The 22,381-nt window shown below is 38.3% G+C and overlaps 1 protein-coding gene and 1 long non-coding RNA gene across 2 annotated transcripts in view; one reads left to right on the top strand and one right to left on the bottom strand.

Moving 5' to 3' along the window:
* Positions 1-16,659: 16,659 nt before the first annotated feature.
* SMARCD2 (SWI/SNF related BAF chromatin remodeling complex subunit D2) overlaps positions 16,660-22,381 on the top strand; it is a gene marked incomplete in the record, with an annotated part of 28,940 nt that continues 23,218 nt past the window's right edge. The window contains 1 exon segment of the mRNA XM_072414570.1: positions 16,660-17,377. Within this exon segment, the coding sequence (XP_072270671.1) occupies positions 17,276-17,377 (102 nt within the window).
* The window catches only part of LOC140333132 (uncharacterized), a 4,603-nt gene continuing 2,273 nt past the window's right edge, over positions 20,052-22,381 (bottom strand). Inside the window, exon 3 of the long non-coding RNA XR_011921291.1 lies at positions 20,052-21,315. This is a non-coding gene — a long non-coding RNA (uncharacterized lncRNA). The remainder of the gene's footprint in view (positions 21,316-22,381) is intronic.

Raw genomic sequence — 22,381 nt, forward strand, 5'->3', positions numbered from 1 at the left:
TGCCTGGGACAACTACTTTCTATTTTACAAGACAATAACAGCTAAATTGTTCAGACTTCTGTATCCACAATGCAAGACATTTATTTCTGTTTTGGTGCGGGCCAAAGTGTCATTTTGTCATGCAAAACTTTTTGAATCCAAAGCCAGATCTATAATGCACTCAAATAATGCAAAGTCTGAGCATCAGACAGTCTTTCACTAGTTTTATTACATACTAAAGCAGCATTAGAATTGAGTTAGGTAACCTCAAGCATTTTGTACAAAGGCACCTGAAAATGCTGTATATCCAAAATACTGTAGTAGGAAATAGACTACAGTGCAATATACGGAACAAAATAAATTATTTAGACTGCAACAATACAGGAATTTGCCTTTTTTTTTCAGCCAGGCAGAGCCTTTGACATTTTTGCAACGGTGCAGCTGTCACCACCAGACAGCCAACTGCAGCAGCAACTCCAGCTACACAGCCGAGAGGTGGTGTGGTGCTATCTGTAACCGTCTACACCATGATGCCCCATCCACTCATGCTTTCCTCTGTGTTTTGTGTTGCAGAGGTGCTGATCTTGTTTTTCTGCCTTCCTAGAAAACCCCAGTCTTTTCTGGGCAATGCTGTGCCTTGGCATCACCAGCCCAATGCAAGTGTTGAAAAAGTGCCAGTGAATCATACTCATGTGTGTAACATGTCATAATAGTGTATCACAGATATCCAAAGCAATGTTCTCCCCAGTCCCTTCTAGTCTATGAACTCTGATCTTCAGATCTTTCAATTGGATTTAGGATGGATAATTGATTTGGCCATTCTAGCAGCTTTATTTTCTTTCTCTAAAACCAACTGGGAGTTTCCTTGACTATTGTCTTGCTGAAATGTTCACCCTAGTTTCATCCTCAGCATCCTGGTAGATGGAAGCAGACTCTTATAAAGAATGTCCTGGTACATTTCTCCTTTCATTCTTCCTTCAGTTATATGAAGTCTGCCAGTACCATATGCTGAAAAACAGCCTCACGCCACAATTTTTCCACCTCCAAACTTCACAGTTAGTATGGTGTCTTTTGGGTGATGTACAGTGCTACCAAACATGGGGTGTGCAATGGCATCCAAAGAGTTAAATTTTGGTCACATCAGACTAAATTCTTCCTGTATTTCGCTGGCTGTCCAAATGTTGTGCAGCAAACTCTAAATGAGCTTTTTAACACGCTTTTTCTTCAGCAGTGGAGTCTTGCACCGTGAGCGTGTACAAAGGCCACGTCGATTGAGTGCATTACTTATTGTTTTCTTTGAAAGAACTATACCTGCTAATTCCAGATCTTTCTGAAGCTCTTCACCAGTGATCTTTGACTCTTGGACAAGTCTTCCGATTATGTTTTTTTGATTCCTCTGTTAGAATTCTTGCAAGGAGCACCTAGGCATGTCCAGCGAAAAATGATGTTCTTGCCACTTCTGCATTATGGCCCCGGTGATGCTAATTAGAACATTTAGAAGCTTGGAAATACATCTGTAACCACCAGTAGGTTTTGAAAGAGCTCTTTGCTTTTACCATCACGAGATGCTTCTTGTGTGATACCTTGGTAATGAGAAATCTTTTCATAGGCTATCAATTAGGACTAAACCAAATGATATTAGTTTTCATTGGTAAGGGGCATGGTGGCTTTCTAAATACTGACAGATTTCAACAGGTTTCTTGGCTTTCCATTCTTTTTTGTACCTCCTTTTCTTTATGTGTTCAATACTTATTCCCTGTGCCATTCCAATGTATTACACAAAATTTATTGATGTATTTATTTTGATTTCTTTGTATGTGTGCATTACTTGGGTTTGTTATAGACATCAGGTGTAAATTTTAATATCAATTAAAAATTAGAATTACATTAGAAATACATTTACTGAAAAAATGTTGATGTGTTCAATACTCTCCCCCCCCCCTCCCCCTGCAGATGTTCAGAGTGGTAATTGAATTAAAGACATTATAATTATAAGACATTCCAAAATTAGCATAACAAGCAATATGACAGCATAAGAGGACTGTATTATCTGAGCACATTTCATAATTAGCCAAGAACATCAGCCGTATGCATGGTGGAACCCATTTGGTGTTGTCTCCAAAGAATTAAAACTAATGTATGTGACTGATGATCACTGTTCTATTAAAATCCGTTTTCCTGAAGCATATGACCTATTTACAAACCATTAAAATCATTTGCAGAGAAAGAACACAGTCTGGCTCCTTTAAGAAAGTGTGGACGGTTATAAGAAATGTGAATATGACTTATAAACAGCAAGCACATCCACGGGGTTTCCACAAAAGCATTAGTTTCTAAACCAGAATCCAAGGAGATCTTAAATTCAAAAACAACCACCTACCAAGGTTACCATTTCATGACCACCCTTTCTGTGCTTTACTATTAGTAATCGAAAGACACACATATTATTGGGTCAGGCACCAATTTGCACTTAATTTTCATATCGACCTTTTTCCAGGTTATTGTTGTTTTCCCCTCTTCCATAGAAGAATTAGATAAATAGATTGGATCAGAGGCATTATTCTTCCACAAGGGTTATAACTTAAACCTTAACCCATTAAACGCTATAGCAAAATTTTTAAAACACAATCAAACCCCTAACCTTATATTGAATTGTCTCTTGGCTACAAAAAATATGTAAATACAAGACCATACAAGTCTGCTACAGAAAATCACCAACACAGATATATTGCTTCAAGCAAATTTTAATTAGATCTGGAAAAGCACTATTTTCAGAGAAGATCCAAATCTCAGTGGTGTAAACAGTTCCTACTGACAACTTACATTTTTGTCATAGCTTCAAGTACAAATTGTAATGCTGATCTGTGGTCTGAAAATCTACAGCTATACATGTTTTCATCCATAAATAGATTTTTCCACTTTGCATGTGTTGTACAAGTAAATAAGTGTTCCCCATTGGCATGAAGTCCCTTTATTTGCATTCAGCATTTGACTCTATAAAGTACAGTAGATTACTCCTAGCAAAAACTATATACAACACCAAATTGTATATAGGTAAAATCATCATTATAATCTCATTCTCTACTTATGATGTAGAGATGGCTTATTCACTACTGCTAGGGACACTAATCTAGGTACATAGAGGCATATGTATGATTCAAAGAATGCAAGTTTATAAAATGATTGGTCTAATTTGTGTTAACAAGAAAATCTTCCTTATACCAAAAGGTAATAGGATACTCCTTGGATCAACAATCAACACTGTTTTTTTTCACAAATAATAATAACCATATTGGTGGCTTATATGTATTTTTCCACAAAAGGAAACTTCTGACAACAGCATCTGGATCCCACCTCTTGGGCCCAGGGCTGGTTGTCAAAGCCACCTAAAGAGACATAAAAAATGCCTGCTAAGCAAATGCCACAAGCAAAGCATTCATGTACTTATATTAACTGCAGTTGTTGCGTTGTTTTAGACTTTTTTAATGTTAACGGAGGCCTGGGTTTCCTGCAAATGTCAAAGTGGCTCCTAAATTGAGAAGCTCCTTAATTCTAAATTAGATTGCCCAGCCCTGCTAATGGGGCAACCTGTTTTAAATTCCTTAGTATAACATGATAGGGGGGATCTTTGCATCTCCTTTTTTGAGCATTATTGGGCACCTACAGTCATGAAAATAGGTGCTACCAATCTGCCAAATATTGGACAACATATATATGTCTTTTACTATTAGGCACTGTGAGAAATACTAACACATATAAGGATTGAGAGAAGTAGAGGTTAAGACATGGCAATGACAAGATACATTCTTTTAACTCCCTTTTGATTTTACCATCAAATGAGAACATGTGCAAAATGTAGTTCTATTGCTTGTTCTCTGAAGATGAAAGACTTTTCTGTACCAAATAGGAAACTTTTTTGTGTGATGTTCGGGTTTCTTTTTTTCTTTTTCTTTTAATGCAAAATCTCATTTTTAAGGTCTCATATGTCCATTGGGTAGGCTAGACTTTAAATCCAAAAAAGAAGAAAAATGCAGACTGAGTTGCCATGGCAACTTCAAGCTGAAACAATGTTCCCAACAGATATTAGTATTCAACAGACAAACCCCCATCCAAAAAATATTCCATAGAAAAGAGGAAACTTTCTTACAATGGTAAGATTTTACACAGTAGGAATTTACAAGATTTCTCATTTATATTAAATGGTATCACACGGTGTAGTAAAAAACCTACCTACATACAGTATATGCAAAGTTCAAATCAAAATTACAGACTACTATACTTTTATTTTCTATCTGTACCAGGATTCTATATTTGGTGCTATTTTTTTCCATTAGTCTTAGGTAAGGGTTTACATAGCAGACACGCCTGATACCCACCAAGTACGCCATTTACTTCAGAAGCAACTGGGTGGAGCCCCTCAAAATGTAAATGTCAAAAACCTAGCTGACATGTATACACCACCCATACTCAGGCAAGTCAGTGCCCTCCTCTGTGCTCAGACCTGGTAGGAGCACATTTAGCCACAATACAGTGGATGTGTGAGAGCATCAGCATTCCCTTGTTGAGTCCCTGACCTATGAGATACCCAAACTTTGAAGTCTAGCAGTGCCATAAAAAAGAAAAACAACAAAAAAAAAAGTTTTTTTGGCAAGTAATTAAATGTATTTATAAATCATTCTTATGACACATAACAATAGTAATGATTAAAGTTTCAAATTTCTGGGGAAAGCATGCCCAGATTATTATCAAACAGGCCCAAATTGGCCACTAGACAATAAACTTCTGTCGGGAATATATAGTTTAATTTTAAATTGTGTCGCATACTTATGTTGATACTCAACGTGTTTCGCCCGGCTTAGCCTTCTTCAGGGGTGACGCTGTGTTTAGCGAAGTTGGACACACTTACTTGACAGTATCTATATTCATATTAAATACATAATGTCAGTAAAAAGGTAACAATATAAATATAAACAATATCATACAAACAATGGTAACAACAGAGGTGGTAACCAGCGGCAGTGGTCTATGTAAGCTGGTACAGCAGAATGTGTAACTGGCAGAGGAGACGCCTGAAGACGACTCCTTTTAAGGTGGCATTCCGGAAGTCTCTCTCTGCCATATGCACGCCTCTGACATCAGCAGACGTCGGGGCGTGTTCTCAGTGACAACTCAGATCAGGGGATTCCCTGTGTGATCCGCCTATTCGGGTGATGCATGAGGGAGGGAAGGGGGAGTGTCCCTGCAAGAGGGCCGGCTCATTGCCCCGAGAACACTCAGTATTGAACACGCAGAACATGCAAACTGAATCTAGGATTAAACCCTTACCGCCTTTTTGGTACATGGTTGAGTTACATGCAATGCACTATGTCTGCATCCCAGCTCCAGGACACTATAGAAGCTTTTCACAATACCCCTTGGTATAGCATTCAAACTCTGTTAAATAGGTACTTAGCTTTGACTATTTGACTAGCAAGAATGAGCTTCCTAGGGGTGAATATTTTAGATTTAGACAAATTAAATCAACTGTGTGTTCCAAACTTAAGCTGCGTACACACGGCAAATTTTTCTCGCCCGATAATCGGTATCGGCCAATTATCGGGCGAAAATCTGCCGTGTGTACAGTTGGACGTCGTCCATCGTCCGACGACCGTCCTGGCGGATCCATGGACGATGGACGATGACCGATCCTAATGAAAGGGAAGGGTAGAGCGCGCAGCAGGGTGCCGCTCCGTCGCTCTCCCCCTCCCCTCTCCATAGAGCATGAACGGTGCTGTATGTACAGCATCGTTCATGCATCGTGCAGTCTTTTCTCGTTGGAAAGGATCGTGAAAGATCCTTTCCAACGAGAAAAATTGCAGGTGTGTATGCAGCTTTAAACATTCTGCTCCACTGTTGCATTCCGCCCCCTATGAGGGCTCCTGCCAGTTACTAGCGGATACCAAGAGCAAAATATGCCTTTTATATGCCACTTTAGCTGCTCCTTACAAGCAATTAGCATTTATGTGTTCCTGGATGCGAAACTGGGCAAGACGTGGGGGTTGGGATGGCTAACTACCTCTTTAGGGCTCATTAAATTCCTCTTTATTTAAAGCAAATTAAAAAAAGTCATGTTAAGATGGTATCTGGTTCCAGATCGTATTTCTAGATACCATCCCTTGTCTTCCTCAGGGGCTGTGAAGTTCGGGGCATGATGGAACACATATGGTGGTCGTGCCCCATATTGCAGGGCTTTTGGTCAGAAACATTTAAGGTCATCTCCTCAGTTTTACAAATTGAGGTGAAAAAAATCATCTGAGGGTGCTCTGTTTAGCAAGATCAAACCACTACTCCATAAACATGCCCAGAAACTAGCCAAACATTTACAGCCTGCATAACACTGGTAAAGGCATTGAAGTTAGCTACCATTCCCCCAGACCAGTGGTGGCGAACCTATGGCACCCGTTCCAGAGGGGGCACTCATAGCCCTCTCTGTGGGCACTCATAGCCCTCTCTGTGGGCACACGCTCCCCTCCTCCACTGGCCTTCCATTGTCTGTGCCATTGTCCCTCTGTCAGCACATGCTGACTTCAGAATTTCCCTTCTCCCTGGGTCATCAGTTAACCTTCAGAATATCTGGCTGTGGGGAGGGGAGACAGCTGATGTATCCTGATCCAAAATTGAAATTGTATTATTGAACTGTTTTGGCCAAAGTGTAGCTTCTGCACTATATATGTAGGAAGGAATGTGGAAGTTTCTAAAATAAGTTTATCATATTGGCCGAATCCATGCCATAAGGGAACTGCTAACATGCACTATTATGCAATGTTGACACATATATGTACTATTTGGTCAACATTTTATGTTTATTTTTTATATACATTGGTGTATTTATATTATATTAAATTTGTATTTTGTTAATATGAAAAAATAAATAAATAAAAATCTATTTAAACCAAAAAAAAAAACAACAACACCCCCTGCATATGTATAAAGGGCTGGTCACACTGTGAATAGCACTTATGTTAGTATGCTGGGTTGCTATTCTTTGTTGATGCCTTTTTAAAACAAACCTTTCAAATGTTCTAATGGGAACCCCGTAACTGTACATTGCTGTCCACAGTGCTTTAAAAAAATTGTGTGCAATGTGTTGCATTGCTATGCAATTGGCATGCGTTTAGTTAAACTCACTGCATTCCTGTAATGTGAGCAAGCCCTTAAGCTTAACTCTGGGCTGCTTTTTGATTTACCCAATCATGTCCTCTCCTGCACTGATTAGACTGAGAGTATATTGAAATATTTAAAGTGTATGCCCAAGCAATATATATTTTATAGTTTTGCATAGAGCAGGGAAAGGTAAAAACCCCTATGAGGTTATCTATTATTATTATGTTTGCTGTCTGTACCCTACTAGGAAGATGTTAATCATTTTCTGTCTTAGTGACAATGTCTTAGTTACCGAAATAAAGTAAGGCAATAATTTAGCACTATGGTGATGGCATCTAGCCTAGATGACTTTAAGAGGGGATAGTACAAATTTCTGGAGGAAAAGTCCATCACAGGTTACTAGCCCTGATGGGTATGTGCTAACTTATTATAGATGGGGCGCTGTGAGATAGAGGAGCTGGACTAGATGGGTCAGCAGCAGGCTCTTCTTGTGTTCTTATCAGGTTATTGCTCATTGCTGGTGTCGGCTTATGAATTGGTTCTGTCATACATCCACACTTATTGACATCTGTTCTGTGCGTCCAGTACACAAAAGGTTAGTTTCATTGAATAGCAAAAGGTTACATTTACCTGACATCACATGACCCGTGTAACGCTTGGTATGATGGGATGGGTTGGTGTGCAGGGTTTAGCTCTCTATGGCCTCTGTGTGTGATATATGAGAGGACAGGATAGACATGGCACTCTGGGATTGTACTGGGAATGTAAGGGGTAACTTTGTATTGGCTGCCATCCATAGGAACCAACCTAGGCTCCTGCTTAAGGGAAAATGAGAGCTTGTATGAATGATCAAAGTCTGCACGCCGACTGTGTATGGGAAATGTGCGCTACACCTCCATTTCATCTTATTTATGCAAATTCCCCAAGAAGTAGGTCCAACCCATGTACAGGGGAGGTAAATCAAAGGTAGGAAATGCACTCAGATGCCTTTTTCAGAGCAGACCAAAAGCTGGTGGTCAGTGGAACATTGCCCCCTTAAAAAGGAACGCCAGATGAAAATCACTGCTGTAGACTGTTGATTCTGGGAATATCCAAGTCTTGACCACCCAAAAATAAGTGCAGCAAAAGTAGATCCCTACTTTGGATCATCTTTTACCTGTGAGCAGCTGTATTCAGCTTTGAATTATATCAAATCTGACACCAGAAACAGACCAACAGATGACCTGAGTGCTGCATGTGTTGCTTTCAAACTTACAAAGTATGAGCCAAGGCTAGACAAATTATCAGCATCCATGCAACAGCAAAAATCACATTAATTGTTCAAAAGCATGCCAAATGCAAACTTTTACCTTTCAATATAAAAGTTATTTGTATCATTGAAAGCTCTGTTATTCTGTTTTTCTTTTAAGACAAAAAATGTTAACGTACAAGTTGTTTTTCTAAACTAAAACTTCAGTATTCAGGTTAAATTGCTGCGTTGGCACTTTGCAATAAATTAGTGGGTTTTGGGTTGCAGTGTAGGCACTCGGTCTCTAAAAGTTTCACCATCACTGCCTTAGACCCAAAACCATAAGCTAGACAATCACAACTCTGAGGATAGAGTCAGCCCAGAAATAAATGCTACGTAACATGGAACTGATGTCTGGTTATAATGTGGAATGTTCTGTTGTAATTGTTGAAAACTATGTAAGTCCACAGACACAGACAGTGACAAAGGAGGAGAGGACTCTGTGTGAAAAAACTAACAATCTAGAGAGCAAAGTGTTTAATTACATTTTTGTGGCATGTGTCTTCCTGCTTCTATGTTTTCCTGGGCTTTATCTAAAAAAATTTTTAGGGGATGTCTTGAAGAGGATTTTGGAACTTCCCTGACTAATACTAACATAACAGTTAGGCTACGTATACACATGCAATTGATCTAGTCTGATAATTCGTAATTAGTCTGTAATCTTACATGTGTACAACACTTGTCGTCCATCTCCAGGAGGATGGACGACGAACGATCATAAAGAAAGTGATAAGAAAGGGATAGAGGTGCAAGATGCCGCTCCCTCGTTCTCCCCCTTTCCGTCTTCATAGAGCAGAACGGTGCTGTATGTACAGCACTCGTTCATGCATCGTGCAGTCGTTAGTAATTGGAAAGGATCATGAAAGATCCTTTCCAACAACAATTATTGCATGTGTGTACATAGCTTTAGTCCCAGTCTTTTCCATCCTTATTTAGTATACTTTTCAAATCTCTAATGACACAGGCCATTAGTCTTTAGGTAGTACACGTCTGCGAATGCAGTTTTCTCAAGACATTGTAAATAGCAAGCTAGTAAACTGCTTTTTGGAGGTTTCTTTATAGCCCAAAATGATCACGCATTAAATGAGAATGGGCAAGATACAACATTTTCCTAATTGGAACATTGGCACTACAAACTTGTTTCAGGTTTTTTTTTTTTTTTTTTTAAACAAATACATTACATTAAGTCACTATACATTACAAATACATTAAGTCACTATATACTGCAAAAATGAGCTATACAAAATTTTGATTCTTGGAGCTTGCAGCAATAGGCTATGCAAGGCTGTTGAGGTGTAGACATCTGCCTACGGAATATCACCTGCCTGTCTGACAGAATATCTTCTGCTGTACAGACAGGCTAACTAGCTGTGGTTGTTAAAAGAGGTTTGGTGGGCTTTAGTCAACTAGGGCATCTGTTAGGCGATTATTCAGCCTTTGTTGGAAAATGCCAATTAACAGCAGTTTTGCAAGCTTTCTCATTTTACTTTAATAATAGTAGTCTGTTTCTATATTGCCATTCCCCAATCTGAGAATCAAGTTAAAAGGAAAGAAGGTTTAACTGGTATTTGTAGTAGTAGCAAACCATGCATGAAAAAGGGACACACAGGAATAGTCTAGACAGACTTGTCCTACAATATTATAATTGATAAATCACAGATTATATTTCGAACAAACTTATTTTATTGTATCAAAAATAAAAAACTAGCCTCTGTAAACTCCTTTACTATTTTCTCAGGCCAAAATACAGGCCCGGCCAAAATATCCTGTTAACTAGGGATGTGGCTTACGTGCATTATTATGGGGTATATAATATTAGTGCGTGTGTGTGTGTATGTGTGTATGTATGTATGTATATATATATATATATATATATATATATATATAAATTTACATATACAGCGCATAAAAAAATCTTCCATTAGAGGGCACTGCTGCTCTGCAAACTGAAATAGATACAAACAACAATGGTAAAGTAAACAGTTACGTGTTAAATCCTTTATTAAATAACCACAAAAACCGAGGTCTATAGATATTGTGAAGTTTTGAAGTCTATTGCTGGATCAAAAGCCAAAACATTTACAAAACTATACTATTTGTGGGTCTGAATGTGCACATTCCTGTTTTGGGGTCAAAGTAACACAACACACAATGATAAAGATTAAAACAATATTGCCCCAGGGCTGATTTGTGCTATACTGGAGACTAGACCCCTTACTTACCCTATTCTTCTCCCCATTACTGTATCCCTGTCTTTGTTATGGTATTGTAATGTACCGTTTCTATTCCTTCAAATTGGCATCATATCAGAGCTGGAGAGTTTGCAAATTTCTATACTATCTCCTAGACACTTAGAGATCCTCATTTGTGTTCATGATTACATTTCAAATGACTTGACAAATCAGAGAGATAAGTGCAAGGTACTCTGACCTGGTTCTCTTCTATTTGTTTTCAGTACTCTCGTTTGCCCTGTTTTGTGTTGGACTGTTTTATTGCAAAATTATAAAAAAAAAATGATTGAAAAAATTAAATATTATGCTTTGGGTAAAGTTTATAATGGCTAAAATATCTAATGTAAAACTCCAAAAACTGTTTTTAGCTGCCACTTGGCTTTTTACTACCTGTTTTTTGTTCTCTATTTATATAGCAGCAGATGCTCACACCCACACTATAATTAGAAGCTGACAGATGCTGCAGCATGCTCTTAATTATAGGTTCGTTAGTGAAAGGCAGGGAGGATCATTATTAACATATGCTGCCGCCTCCCTCTGTCCAGCATCGGAAGTGTTCTGTGAGGTCATTGCAAATCTGTGTCCTGGTCTTTTACGGCATGAAAAATAATCTTTTTCGGTTAGGTTTGGTCATTTTAACCACAAAAGTAGGAAGAGTTCAGTTTGGTCAATAGCTCAATCATGCTTTACTTCCTGTTTTCTAACAGCTTCTAACGGGCAAATCTGTAAAACTAACAGGGTTCCGCATAAAAAGACACCGCTCACATCTAATTAACGGATCAGAAAAATAGGGGCTGTTCTTTGAGCTGCTGAAAACATTTACCATTATTTGCAATTAATATCATTATGCTACAGCAAGTAAAGTATTTTTGAAGCGTGCTATAGCACAAGGATAACTGCATGCTTACTATTCATGTGAAATTCTTTTTTTGTGATAATTATAGACAGAACATCTGTGGGTGAATATCCACCCTGAACAACTACCTGTATATCAAATATGTTAATCTCTTTAAAGGACACCTATATCCTAAACTGAATAAGAGAAATTATGAGAGCAGTCTAGTTGATAAGTAAATACAATCAGTATTAAAGTAGAGTGCTGAACAAAATATCTGTTTCATGGACCAAATGTGTTTGCACTGTACTAAAGCTCATTTCCGCTATCATTAACCTCAGTGAGAGCACATGACAACCATAATTCAAAGAGCATAAAGCTTGCTCCTTATAATTTAAACCAATTAACATGATTGCTTTACCCGAGTGACCTTTAAAAACGTTTTGATTTTGGCTTAGGTTGGACATTTCCATTTACCAAGTCTTTTTGTGTAGTCCTTTGCAACTAGTGGAATTACAACAGCTGAAGAGCCATTGTACACATATGCACTGTGGGAACATGTGTTATATTATGCATGTTCCTATAACCACACTGTGAAGCCCACAAAACGTTTGGTGCAATGCAGTGCTAATTATGCTGAATAGTATTATAACACATCTCTAGTATTCTGGACTGCAGGGCAATACATTATAGTAAATTACAGTGTACCACCAAAAAAGTGCAGGCCCAATTTTTGAACCATTCAACCTAAATGGCCTGCCTTATTGAGCAAAGAAACCGCCCTAAAGCAGCACATGGCACTGCCTAGCCCGCGCGCACAGGAATATAGTCCCATATATGAGAATGGGCACGAAGGCCAAGTGCTAGGAGCTGATATGACACCTAGAATGTGTACTCCTTCAAACAAATGAAGGATGGTGTCATCTACTCCTCAATAGCCATGTAACTAAATATCACTTGATATAGTTATATGCAATATACAACATAAACCACTGCTCCAATGTATCCACAGCTGTCTGGATTCTTTTGTGTAGCAATAATAACAATCAAGGTTAAGTGGAGTCAAGTAACAATTTAGTAACTTAATAATTAACATTTTTTTTAATAAATAAAGCAAAAAGTACACGTACACAGAAATTCATTACTCTAATAAAATGCAAGTTTCAATAATCTATGTAATCGCACTGTGGGGAGCCATGTTATGATTTACATGCTGTGGATGCCTTTTGCTTTTCCAGCACAGATGGATTCTAAAAGCTTTCTGGCTCTGATAAGCACATTAACAATTAATTAATTAATTAAATCAAACTGTTAAATACTGTAGGATCTCACTTACAGGATCTAATTGATGTCAACACCTCAGTCTGAATATGGCAGCTTTTTAACATACCTGTTTAAAGTGAACCAAGTAATCCAAACCAAGCATGTGAAAAAAGAATACATAAGCAAAGAAGGTAAATGCCACCAAATAAAGTGACCAAAAGAAACAGAGATACAGGCAACTAAAGTTTAATGCAGTTGACATTTACTAGAAAGCTAAATTTGCATTTATTTGTCCATTATTTGCAAATTCAATTGAGATATCTAATAATGTAAAACAAACACATTAACTACACTCACAATATCTATCTACTACAATATCTTCTTTAAAGACCAAGTGAAATTTTAGTTTAAGGCTGAAATCTAGATACATTTAAGCACACAAATGAATGCAGATTTGTAATAAATAATACATAATAAAATGTAATATTAAATGCAAGCCTCTGAATTTGATTTGGGATCAGTTTACGGCAGAGGGATGGGCTAATCACTGTGCTTCTCCAATTGCTCTTAGGACTGGGGTGGGTCCAGGAGATCCCAAGTCAGAGGTAAGGTTAAATATTTTGGCTGTCAAAATTAGCAATTTTAGTGGCACAAAACAAGAAAATTGGGTAACAGTTCTAGGCTGAAGTAAAAGCAAAAAGTAAAGCAAAATTTTTTTTCTATCTTTTTTTTCCTTTCTTTTTGGAGTTCACTCTTCGAAGGACAAAGGAGTTCTTTAACCTGCGGGTTATATTGCTGCCTATAGAATACTGACAAAGCAAAAAAGGATAACCTCTCCCCCTACAACAGTCCCTCCATAGACTCCAAGAAACGTATTGTACAGTAATAAAAACATTCTATCCTTTCTAGATGGTGGATACAGGAAGCCTTTAACCTGTGAGACAAAAACAAGCAAACTAACTGAAGGGTGGGCAATATGTTTTTTGATGCATTTTTTGGGTCTTTTAGGGTAACTTTTACATACTCAATAATAAAATCACAATGTTCATTTAATTGGGCTGGGTCTACACGGACGGTTTTAAAAACGCATCTAAAAACATATTGTGCAGTGTATATAGGGATGTGATGTACTAATTAGTTTCTCCCCTCAATAAACATAAATGAAGGGTGGGCAACACAAGAAACGCTAACAGGACCAAGAAAACAACAAAGAATTGAGGAATGCATGGAGCTAAAGGAGTCATTCAAATGGGTCTTCAGGACAGATGATGATAACAATGCAGCAGTGTCTGCTAAGAGTCTTATCAGGCTGATGCGCTACAGCCACCTAAATCTGTGCAAAAAAGTCATTGGAATGACCTCACTAGGATCCCTGTACCAACAAATCTGTTTAGTTTGTTTTTGAGCCTCAAGGCCAGTAGGCCCACCCTTCAGTGTCACCCACCTGTGACATAGGTCCTTGAGCACCTCCAGAAATGGGACTAGAAGTCTTCCTGACGACTTTCTATGCCTGGAATTTAGGAATGAATTCAGTTAATTTCTGAAAGTTCAGGATGAATCTGAATTGCGGTAACAGTAAACTTTTCACTGCCAGAAAAACCATGCAGGACTTTTCTTCAACAAGATGTTGTCTATGTACCCAACAACGGGGATGCCATGAAGATGCAGAAGGACAAGTACAGGGGCCAACACTTTGGTAAATACCAGAGACAAGGGAGAAGCTGAAGGGCAGGGCCACAAACCAGTGCAGGGGCCTCATGGCGAAGCACCTGGTACTTACATGTCAATAGGCATCTTTCATTTCCATAGGAGCCAGAAAGTCTTCTAGATGAAGGATGGAAGATATTTGACACTACTTATGCTATGAGGAGGGAGACATGTTCTTTATAGTGATGAGACATGTAGCATTGTATTACTGTACATGTCCAATGTGATTCCTTTATTTATTTATTTTTGTATTTGTGTCTATTTCTAAAACTAATAAAAACTATTGCAAGAGAAAAAAATGAAATTGTTTAGCTTTAAACATAAATACAGAAAAAAATATACCAACTTTTTTATGTTCAGTTGCATTTATTTTGTTTTTCCTGTTTGCTGCACTTTGAAAAAAGTCTTTAGATGCATTTTGCAGGAGTTTTTGTTTTTTTGTAGCATGAATAATACACTTGAGGATGCTGAGGTAACCTCAAGGTAAGTGATTCCATTGTAATTACCTTGACGAAGTAGGACTGCACATTACAGTAGACCACTAAGTTATGCAAGGGCCTGTCTGACTGAATCTGTATAGGTTGTTCAAGTAGGCCCCTCATTTAAGTAGGCATTTGTTCCTACATCTATTGAGTTTGGCTGTGAGATCTGACATATGTTGCCACAAGGCAAAGTGACGGGTTTACATTAATGCAGACCTACCCAGCAGCACATACTTACCTAACATTGACTTAGCTGCAACTCTGTTTAGCCAAAAAACAATGGAAAGCCATGTGTGAACTACAATTCTATTTTCAACGCCATGGACTCATCTGGAGACAGTGCTGATTGGCCCAAAGATGGATTCCAGAGTGAACAGGAAAAATCAAATCTGTAACTTTTCCTTGAAAGAAATTTAACACAACTTTTTACGGAGACAGGTTCTATTCCATATGCGGCTTGATAAAACTTGACCTGAGAAATATCTTTGTTATTGTGACACAGTCTATTGTCTGCAATCAGGGCACAGATAAATGTGGAATATCTTGCACACATATACTTATTAGTTCATAAGTACTTGTATATGTGCAAGACTATAAAGAGAAAAATGCCTGTGCACTTTTACTACATTCTTATATCCATCTACCATCTGTCCCCTAGAATTGGCTTAAAGCCAGTCATGGAAGGCGAGAGGTGCTAATTTGAAAATTTGCACAGACTCAGACAATCTCCATCTTCAAGGGATGTGTATTTTCAGTATTTACTGCTTATCAGGTTTCCTGGCAGCGGGGAAGGACAGATCATTGTACAGCTCAGATGTGTCTAAATCCAGAACTTAGGTGTGCTGTAATCCAAACTTCTAAGATTTGTCCAGATTTACTATGTTGTGGGAGGTTTTGCATTATAACCTTCACCTCTAATATTTAGCAGGAAGAAAAAGAACCTCAGGTAAACTATAACCCTGACACATGATTTGCAATACTTTAATACCTGTATGGATACTATTTATATTACAATCACTGCCACAAGTTCATAATATAACCAGGTTTTCCTACAAACTGTAATTTGTTCCATGGCATAAATGGCCTACTTGCAGATACAATACTGCAAAAAAAAAGAAGCCAGGATTCCTATGAATCCAAAAATGTAACCTTTACTATTTAACATGACTTCAGCAGCAATGAGTTACAGAGTCTGTGTGTGTGATCTAACAGTCACAATATGGGTATATATATTATCAATGTGTATTGCACGTAGCATGAAAATAGGGACATGCATGCCTTTCAGCAATCAGAACCAGCACAAGAGAGGTGAGGGCAGAAACAGATCAAAGTCTGCTGAGCACATGGAACTGAAAATAAGGGAAGGGACACAGAAGGGGGTTAGAGGGCAGGCAGGAGGGTGGAGTGACAGATAACAGAGCACACACACAAGACAGCAATAAGAAACAAACCTAGACCTAGGAAAAGGAGGGAGGCAGAAGATGAGTAGAGAGGAGGGATGAAAGCCTGCCTGCAATGATAAATGACTGAAAAATAAGACTAAAAACACAGAAGGGAGGGATAGGTGTGGCAGAAATAGGGGGAGAGAGGTGGATTGAGGGTTGGGTAAGATTAAAGAACACTGAGAAAGAGGAGGTGACCAAGGGTGGGTGAAGCTGAAGAGAGGGAGGAGAGAGATAAGGAAAGGAGGAGAGGTGGGGGAAGAGGGAGGGCAGAGATGAGATGGGAGGCTTGTTGCAAAACAGCTCTCTGGAAGTGATGACACCAACAGAAAAACCTTCCAATAACTTCCTATGAGACTAACAGCAGTAGAGAGAAACTGCACAGCACAAGTTACACAGTGGGGGGGCTGAACTGCGCAGCACATAGACACTTACTAACACACAAAGAAGAGGGTGTAAAGTGCTGCTGGGCAAATACACATGAGGCTGTACCAATACACAAGAGGCTGATCTGCACAGGAGATACATATAGGAAGTGGCTGAACTGTGAACAACCTTTACGTGGGGGAAGCAGCAGAAGGACTGCAGCACATTTAACACTGGAGGTGGCTGGACAGAACAGACTGAACTGAGCTTTACATTTGGACACATAAGGATTACAAAATACACGAGGTTAAAGGACAGGTAACAGCAGTTACACTGTAGGAGTTACAGGAAGAAGAGAATAGGTTATTCTACACAGAGGAGGGTGCCAGCAGTACACGCAACAAAAAGTAGCAGAAAAGGAGAGGCAGCATAGAGGAGGAGAGAATCCGAACACTTAGAAGAGACTTTGAAGGACTTGCGCTGGAATTCTAAGTGACCAAAAGTCCAACTGACAGGGGAATTGCTCCCTTATTACCTCAATGTCCACAAGGGGTGGTCTGCCCCTCCCTCCTGGAAACCATATGAACATGATGCGAGGACCGAACCCGGGGTTATACCGACCCCCACCGAGCCCTTATCAGGTAACAATGTCATTATTATTTACTTTTATTGTGGAAATAGCCGCTGAACCATTGTGCTGTGTGAAAGTACAAAGGAGCCCCAACATTAAAACTTCATGGTCTGATATTTAGGATATAACTGGAAAAAGATCCCTGTCCCAAATCTTCTCTTTATTAAAATAGTAGTATAATGTCCTGCAACACAATGGCAATTTATGCTAATTGCTAATTTATTTATTTTTTTCCCCAACAATATGTATCAAAAATAAAATATTTTTATGAAACCCTAATAATTATTGGCAATGTAATTTGCAAAAAAAAAAAGTTCTGTCCATATAATGGTAAAGAATGCGCTCTAATAATTGGCAGGAATAATTCTTTCAAAAGTATCTTGTAATGCTGCGTTGCTAGGAGAAACATCCAAGTATATCCAGCAAGGCAGCAGAATATAAACGGGCTGCCCAATGCACAAAAAAATATACATGCTATGCTCTTTAAAGTACAGCACACAGCAATAAAATATTTAAATAAAAAGTTTAACTTTTTTAACCTTTGTTGTGTATAGGCAGTGCTGGCTCTCCTAGTTACAACCATTTCCAATCTTCTTGCTTTCATAAGTTCATCAGATGATTTCTCAGAGGGAGTTCCTGATGGTGATGACAGTGGACCATGTCTACAGAATCTGCATCAGTATGGTCACGTGTTATCTCTAAAGCAGGGGTGTCTGGACCAAAACGGCCTTTTTCTGGCCCCCAAAGGAATCCTAAATATGAATTGCAGCTGGCCCGCCGCTGCATTGAAATAGCGCTGCTACTACAATTCCCGTCATCACTCGTGTCTATAGACCAGTGGCCTTTCTGCCTATGCGTGGCCCCACATTGGACTGTTTTACAGAAGCAAGTAATGCCGGGAATTGTAGTAGCGGCATCACTTGCGTCTATAGACCAGCAGCCTCCTTGCCTATGCGTGGCCCCTCATTGAACTGTTTTATAGATGCAGGGAATTGTAGTAGCGGTATTGTTTCATTGAGGAGGGAGTTCCAGCTACTTATAACATTAAGCCTCGCATTGGACTGTTTTCTCAATGCAGAGAATTGTAGTAGTGGTGCTATTTCAGTTTCAAGTTAGGCCCGCGACTTTGTCTAAGTTTTTAATTTTGGCCGACTGTGTATTTGAGTTTGACACCCCTGCTCTAAAGGAAGGAGTGTGCAAAAGACTGCAGAGAAAAACTAGTATGGAGAGGGAGATTATTGTCACCCTATACTAGGAAGTACCTGCAAAAGATTTGAAAAATATTTTGAAATAATTTACACGTGTGCAAAGTCCTAAGAGATTTGATAGGTTTGTGTATTTGTTAAAATCCTTTAAGCAGAAATCTCAATATACAAACTTTTGTAATTTCTGGCTTCTCGTGGCATGACTAAAGGTATCCCAGGTTGGATAAAGGGGGATTATCCATTAAAGCAAAGGCTAGAAGCAAACACACTTATTTGACTAGGGAGCAGTGGTACTGAGTAGGCCTTTGTTTGATGCCTGTGTCTGAACTTGTCTTGGCAGGTTTGGAGTGGTGTGATGGACTCTTTACAAAAACTGAAAGAAGATAGTCAAAATAAGAATCTTCTTTTTCTACCGTTTTATCAACTTTACAAATTTCTTTTATAGGTTAGGCTACTGAGACAAAAAATGAACTCCATAATAAATATAAAATGTTTGGGATCCTAAGGGATTGGAATGAATCTTTCCCACAGGTATTTAAAGCCAATTGTTAAAAAAAGGGGGCATTTTACATGACAAAAGACTGGTTAATCTGTACAGCCAGTAAATTAATCCAGGTACCCTGCTAGGCCAAGCATGAAGATAACCATCTTAAAAGTTTATCTAAACCCAAACTCGTTGTTTATTTTTTGATACAGAGGTTAGTGGTTAGACCCCTTTTCAAGTTGTACTGGCTTTTGTATATTCCTATTTGACCTGGTGAACACTGTTTCTGGGACTAAAAGTAAGTTAGTTTTAGTTGTCACTAACACAAGCATAGAGTAGAAACTGTCCAGTGGGCAGAAATTGTTTTAAGGTTTTGACAGTGCTTAAGGGACTATTTCTATCATTTTGGAGCGTTTCCCTTTATCTTCTTGTCTTTAAAAGGGGTCTGTATCCAAAATGCCAAAAAGTCTAGACTTGAAGGAATGCCAGCAGCAGATGACACCTAATATCTTTCCAGAATCTAAAAATGTGGCAAAAAATAGGCAGAAAGCTGAACTGTTGAATATAGCTAATGGGTTGTCTGAACTCAAACCAATAGATATATACTTCCAACATCCCTAAATTCTTGAGTTCATAGAAAGGTAGGTATATTTATGGGACTTTAAAGGCAGTTAAGTACGTGTCACAAAAAAAAACACAGTATATAGTATCGAGTGTGACTTAGCCTGGCATGGGATGCAGTCATGAGCGTCTCTCTCTTGCTGCTGGAGGGGGTCCTCCTGTTCCCCCGAGACTGCATCCCATGCCAGGCTTAGTCACATTCGATACTATATACTGTGGTTTTACACCCTTGGTATGTACTTATAGAATATATGTTGTATTGCCTGTAAATGTGAAAATTGTGGTTTTAAGAGTATTAATTATTCTACTTGTTTGTATTATAGTGCATTCTATCTATTGAGGTCTTGTATAATCCCTGATGAAGCGGATTAATTCTGCGAAACGCGTTGGATTATCAGAATCTTTTACAATATCCTAATGATATACACAATTATTTGGTACTATGCACTGAGCATTTTTTTATGGAATTTCCATTCCATTGTTTTTATGGCTTGTGTTTAATAAAATATTGTTTTTTTATATTTGAGCCCATTTTGTGACATGTACTGAATTGCCTTTAAAGTCCCACAGATATACCTACCTTTCTATGTACTCAGAAAAGCTGAACTGTGACAACATAGTTTGTATCTTCCCAATATTGATTTTGTACATAGATTTACCGCCATGCACAATTCTTTGGTAGTTTCAGTGCTGAAATTAGATTTGCTCTAAACTTTTTTAGTACCATTTGTAACACCTTCTTGGAACAGCCAAAAAATGTGCTACCTGCAATAATTGCCCAGCTCTGCTCATTGGTATAGTAAATATAAAAGGTAGAATATATATTGGCTGGTGGTTTTATATCGTTAAATTTCACATATAACAACCTTTTTGTCCTAAGGTAACAACATTCACTTACGTTTTAGTAAAGGTGATTGTTTTTAGAGATTGAGGTAAAAATCATTATCTTATAACAGTGCAGCAGAGAGACCAATACACCAAAAGGGAACAAGTTAGAAAATTCCTATTTATGAGGGGCACATGGCACCACACATTATATGAGAATATTTTTTTACAGCTCTGTACACCATAAGGTCAATGTAACTTGAAGTGCATTGCAAAAAAAAAAAAGTCAGATAGGCCAGCAAAGTTCAGGTCAACAACTTAAACAGGACCACCACAAAATGAGTGAATACAAAGACCCTTTTTAGAATTGCCCCATATCTACTTATAGTATATATGATACGATATACACATTTTACAATGACCTTACAGTAGTTAACACATAATTCTGGCATTGAAGCCTAAAATTTCACTTATTTAATGCTTCCCCCATGGCTAACAGCCAAAGCTCCCGTATGACTATCTTATGACACAAACAGGACAGGATAGGGCCACCCACAAGATTAACATGTGCAATGCTGAAAAGACAAAAGCACTTAGCATCTCTAAATGTATTGAATATTCAAGTATATATTTGTAGTAGCCATGTACAGCTTTACTTTGTAACACATTTTGCTACAGTGACCCTGCTCATCTACATTGTCTCACTTTAGTGAAAGAGTTGTTAGGTGTAACAGCCGTTACCCAGCATCCACCACAAGGCCTTTGGAGAGGAATCTGGTCTTTCCGGATAGGTGAGACATGCATGCTGTACACCTGAGTGAAGGAAGAAGGGGGGGGGGATATAATAGGAGGGTGAGAAGAGGTGCAAAAACAAGTAAAAAAGAAAATGAGGTAGGAAAGGAGCAAAAGAAAGTAAATGCACCGCATGCACATGTATATATATATATATATATATATATATATATATATATAATCTTGAAGTCACCTGCCTCCTGTTCAGTACAAAGTCTTTTAAATTCCTTACGTCAACAAGCCACGGCTCTTTTCAAACGTAAAGTGATTGACAAAGCTGCAAAACGGATTTTGTTTTAGTTCTGCTCTAGCAAACTTGTGCCTTTTCTAGGACGGACTTGTCTAGGTCTCTTTTAGATGACTGCTGCCAGGCAGGAAGTGAAAGGAACAATAATACAAACCTTCTCGAAACCTTCTTTGCTCTATTAAAGCAGAATTCTAGGAGGAAAACCGCTAAATACACAGGAGAAATAAATATATTTGGATGGAGCAGCAGTACACTGAAGAGCTTACCTTTGTCACTTTACTCTCTCATATTAGCATGTTCTTTAAGTAAACCAATAAGGTGAAATTATGTAAACTGTCATTGCTGACTTCGATCTGTACTGCCCACTTGCCTGTTTGGTGTTCTGCTCCTTGGCTTTTAATCCCTTCTGAATCCCTGACCCAGAATGAGTACAGATCAATTTGAAAAAATAAAAACTTCCTCACATTGTAATATATATTAATGAAAACAGTAGCATTTGTGGTGTTACATATTTGCCTGTAGCTTAGGGTTAAAGAATGCTTTAATATTATGTCCCTATTGAAAGAGTTTCCCATTGATTCCCATCTATGACTACATAGTTCAGAATGCAAGAGACAATTTTTAAAAGATCATGTAGGAACACCAATTACTGAATTACTTGCAGGCAACAAAATAGTGCATATTTGGATTGTTTACAAATATAACGTGCGTATATCATATAACTGTGTGAACTGGGCACACAGCTGTTCCCAAAGCTCTTAGCGATGGAAATTGTCACCAAATAAATGTATTTTCACATAGTGTGCAAAGGAATCAAAATATATTCTCTGCAAAAGCAAA

The sequence above is a fragment of the Pyxicephalus adspersus genome, chromosome 6, assembly GCF_032062135.1.
Source record: "Pyxicephalus adspersus chromosome 6, UCB_Pads_2.0, whole genome shotgun sequence".
Classification (NCBI taxonomy): Eukaryota; Metazoa; Chordata; class Amphibia; order Anura; family Pyxicephalidae; genus Pyxicephalus; species Pyxicephalus adspersus.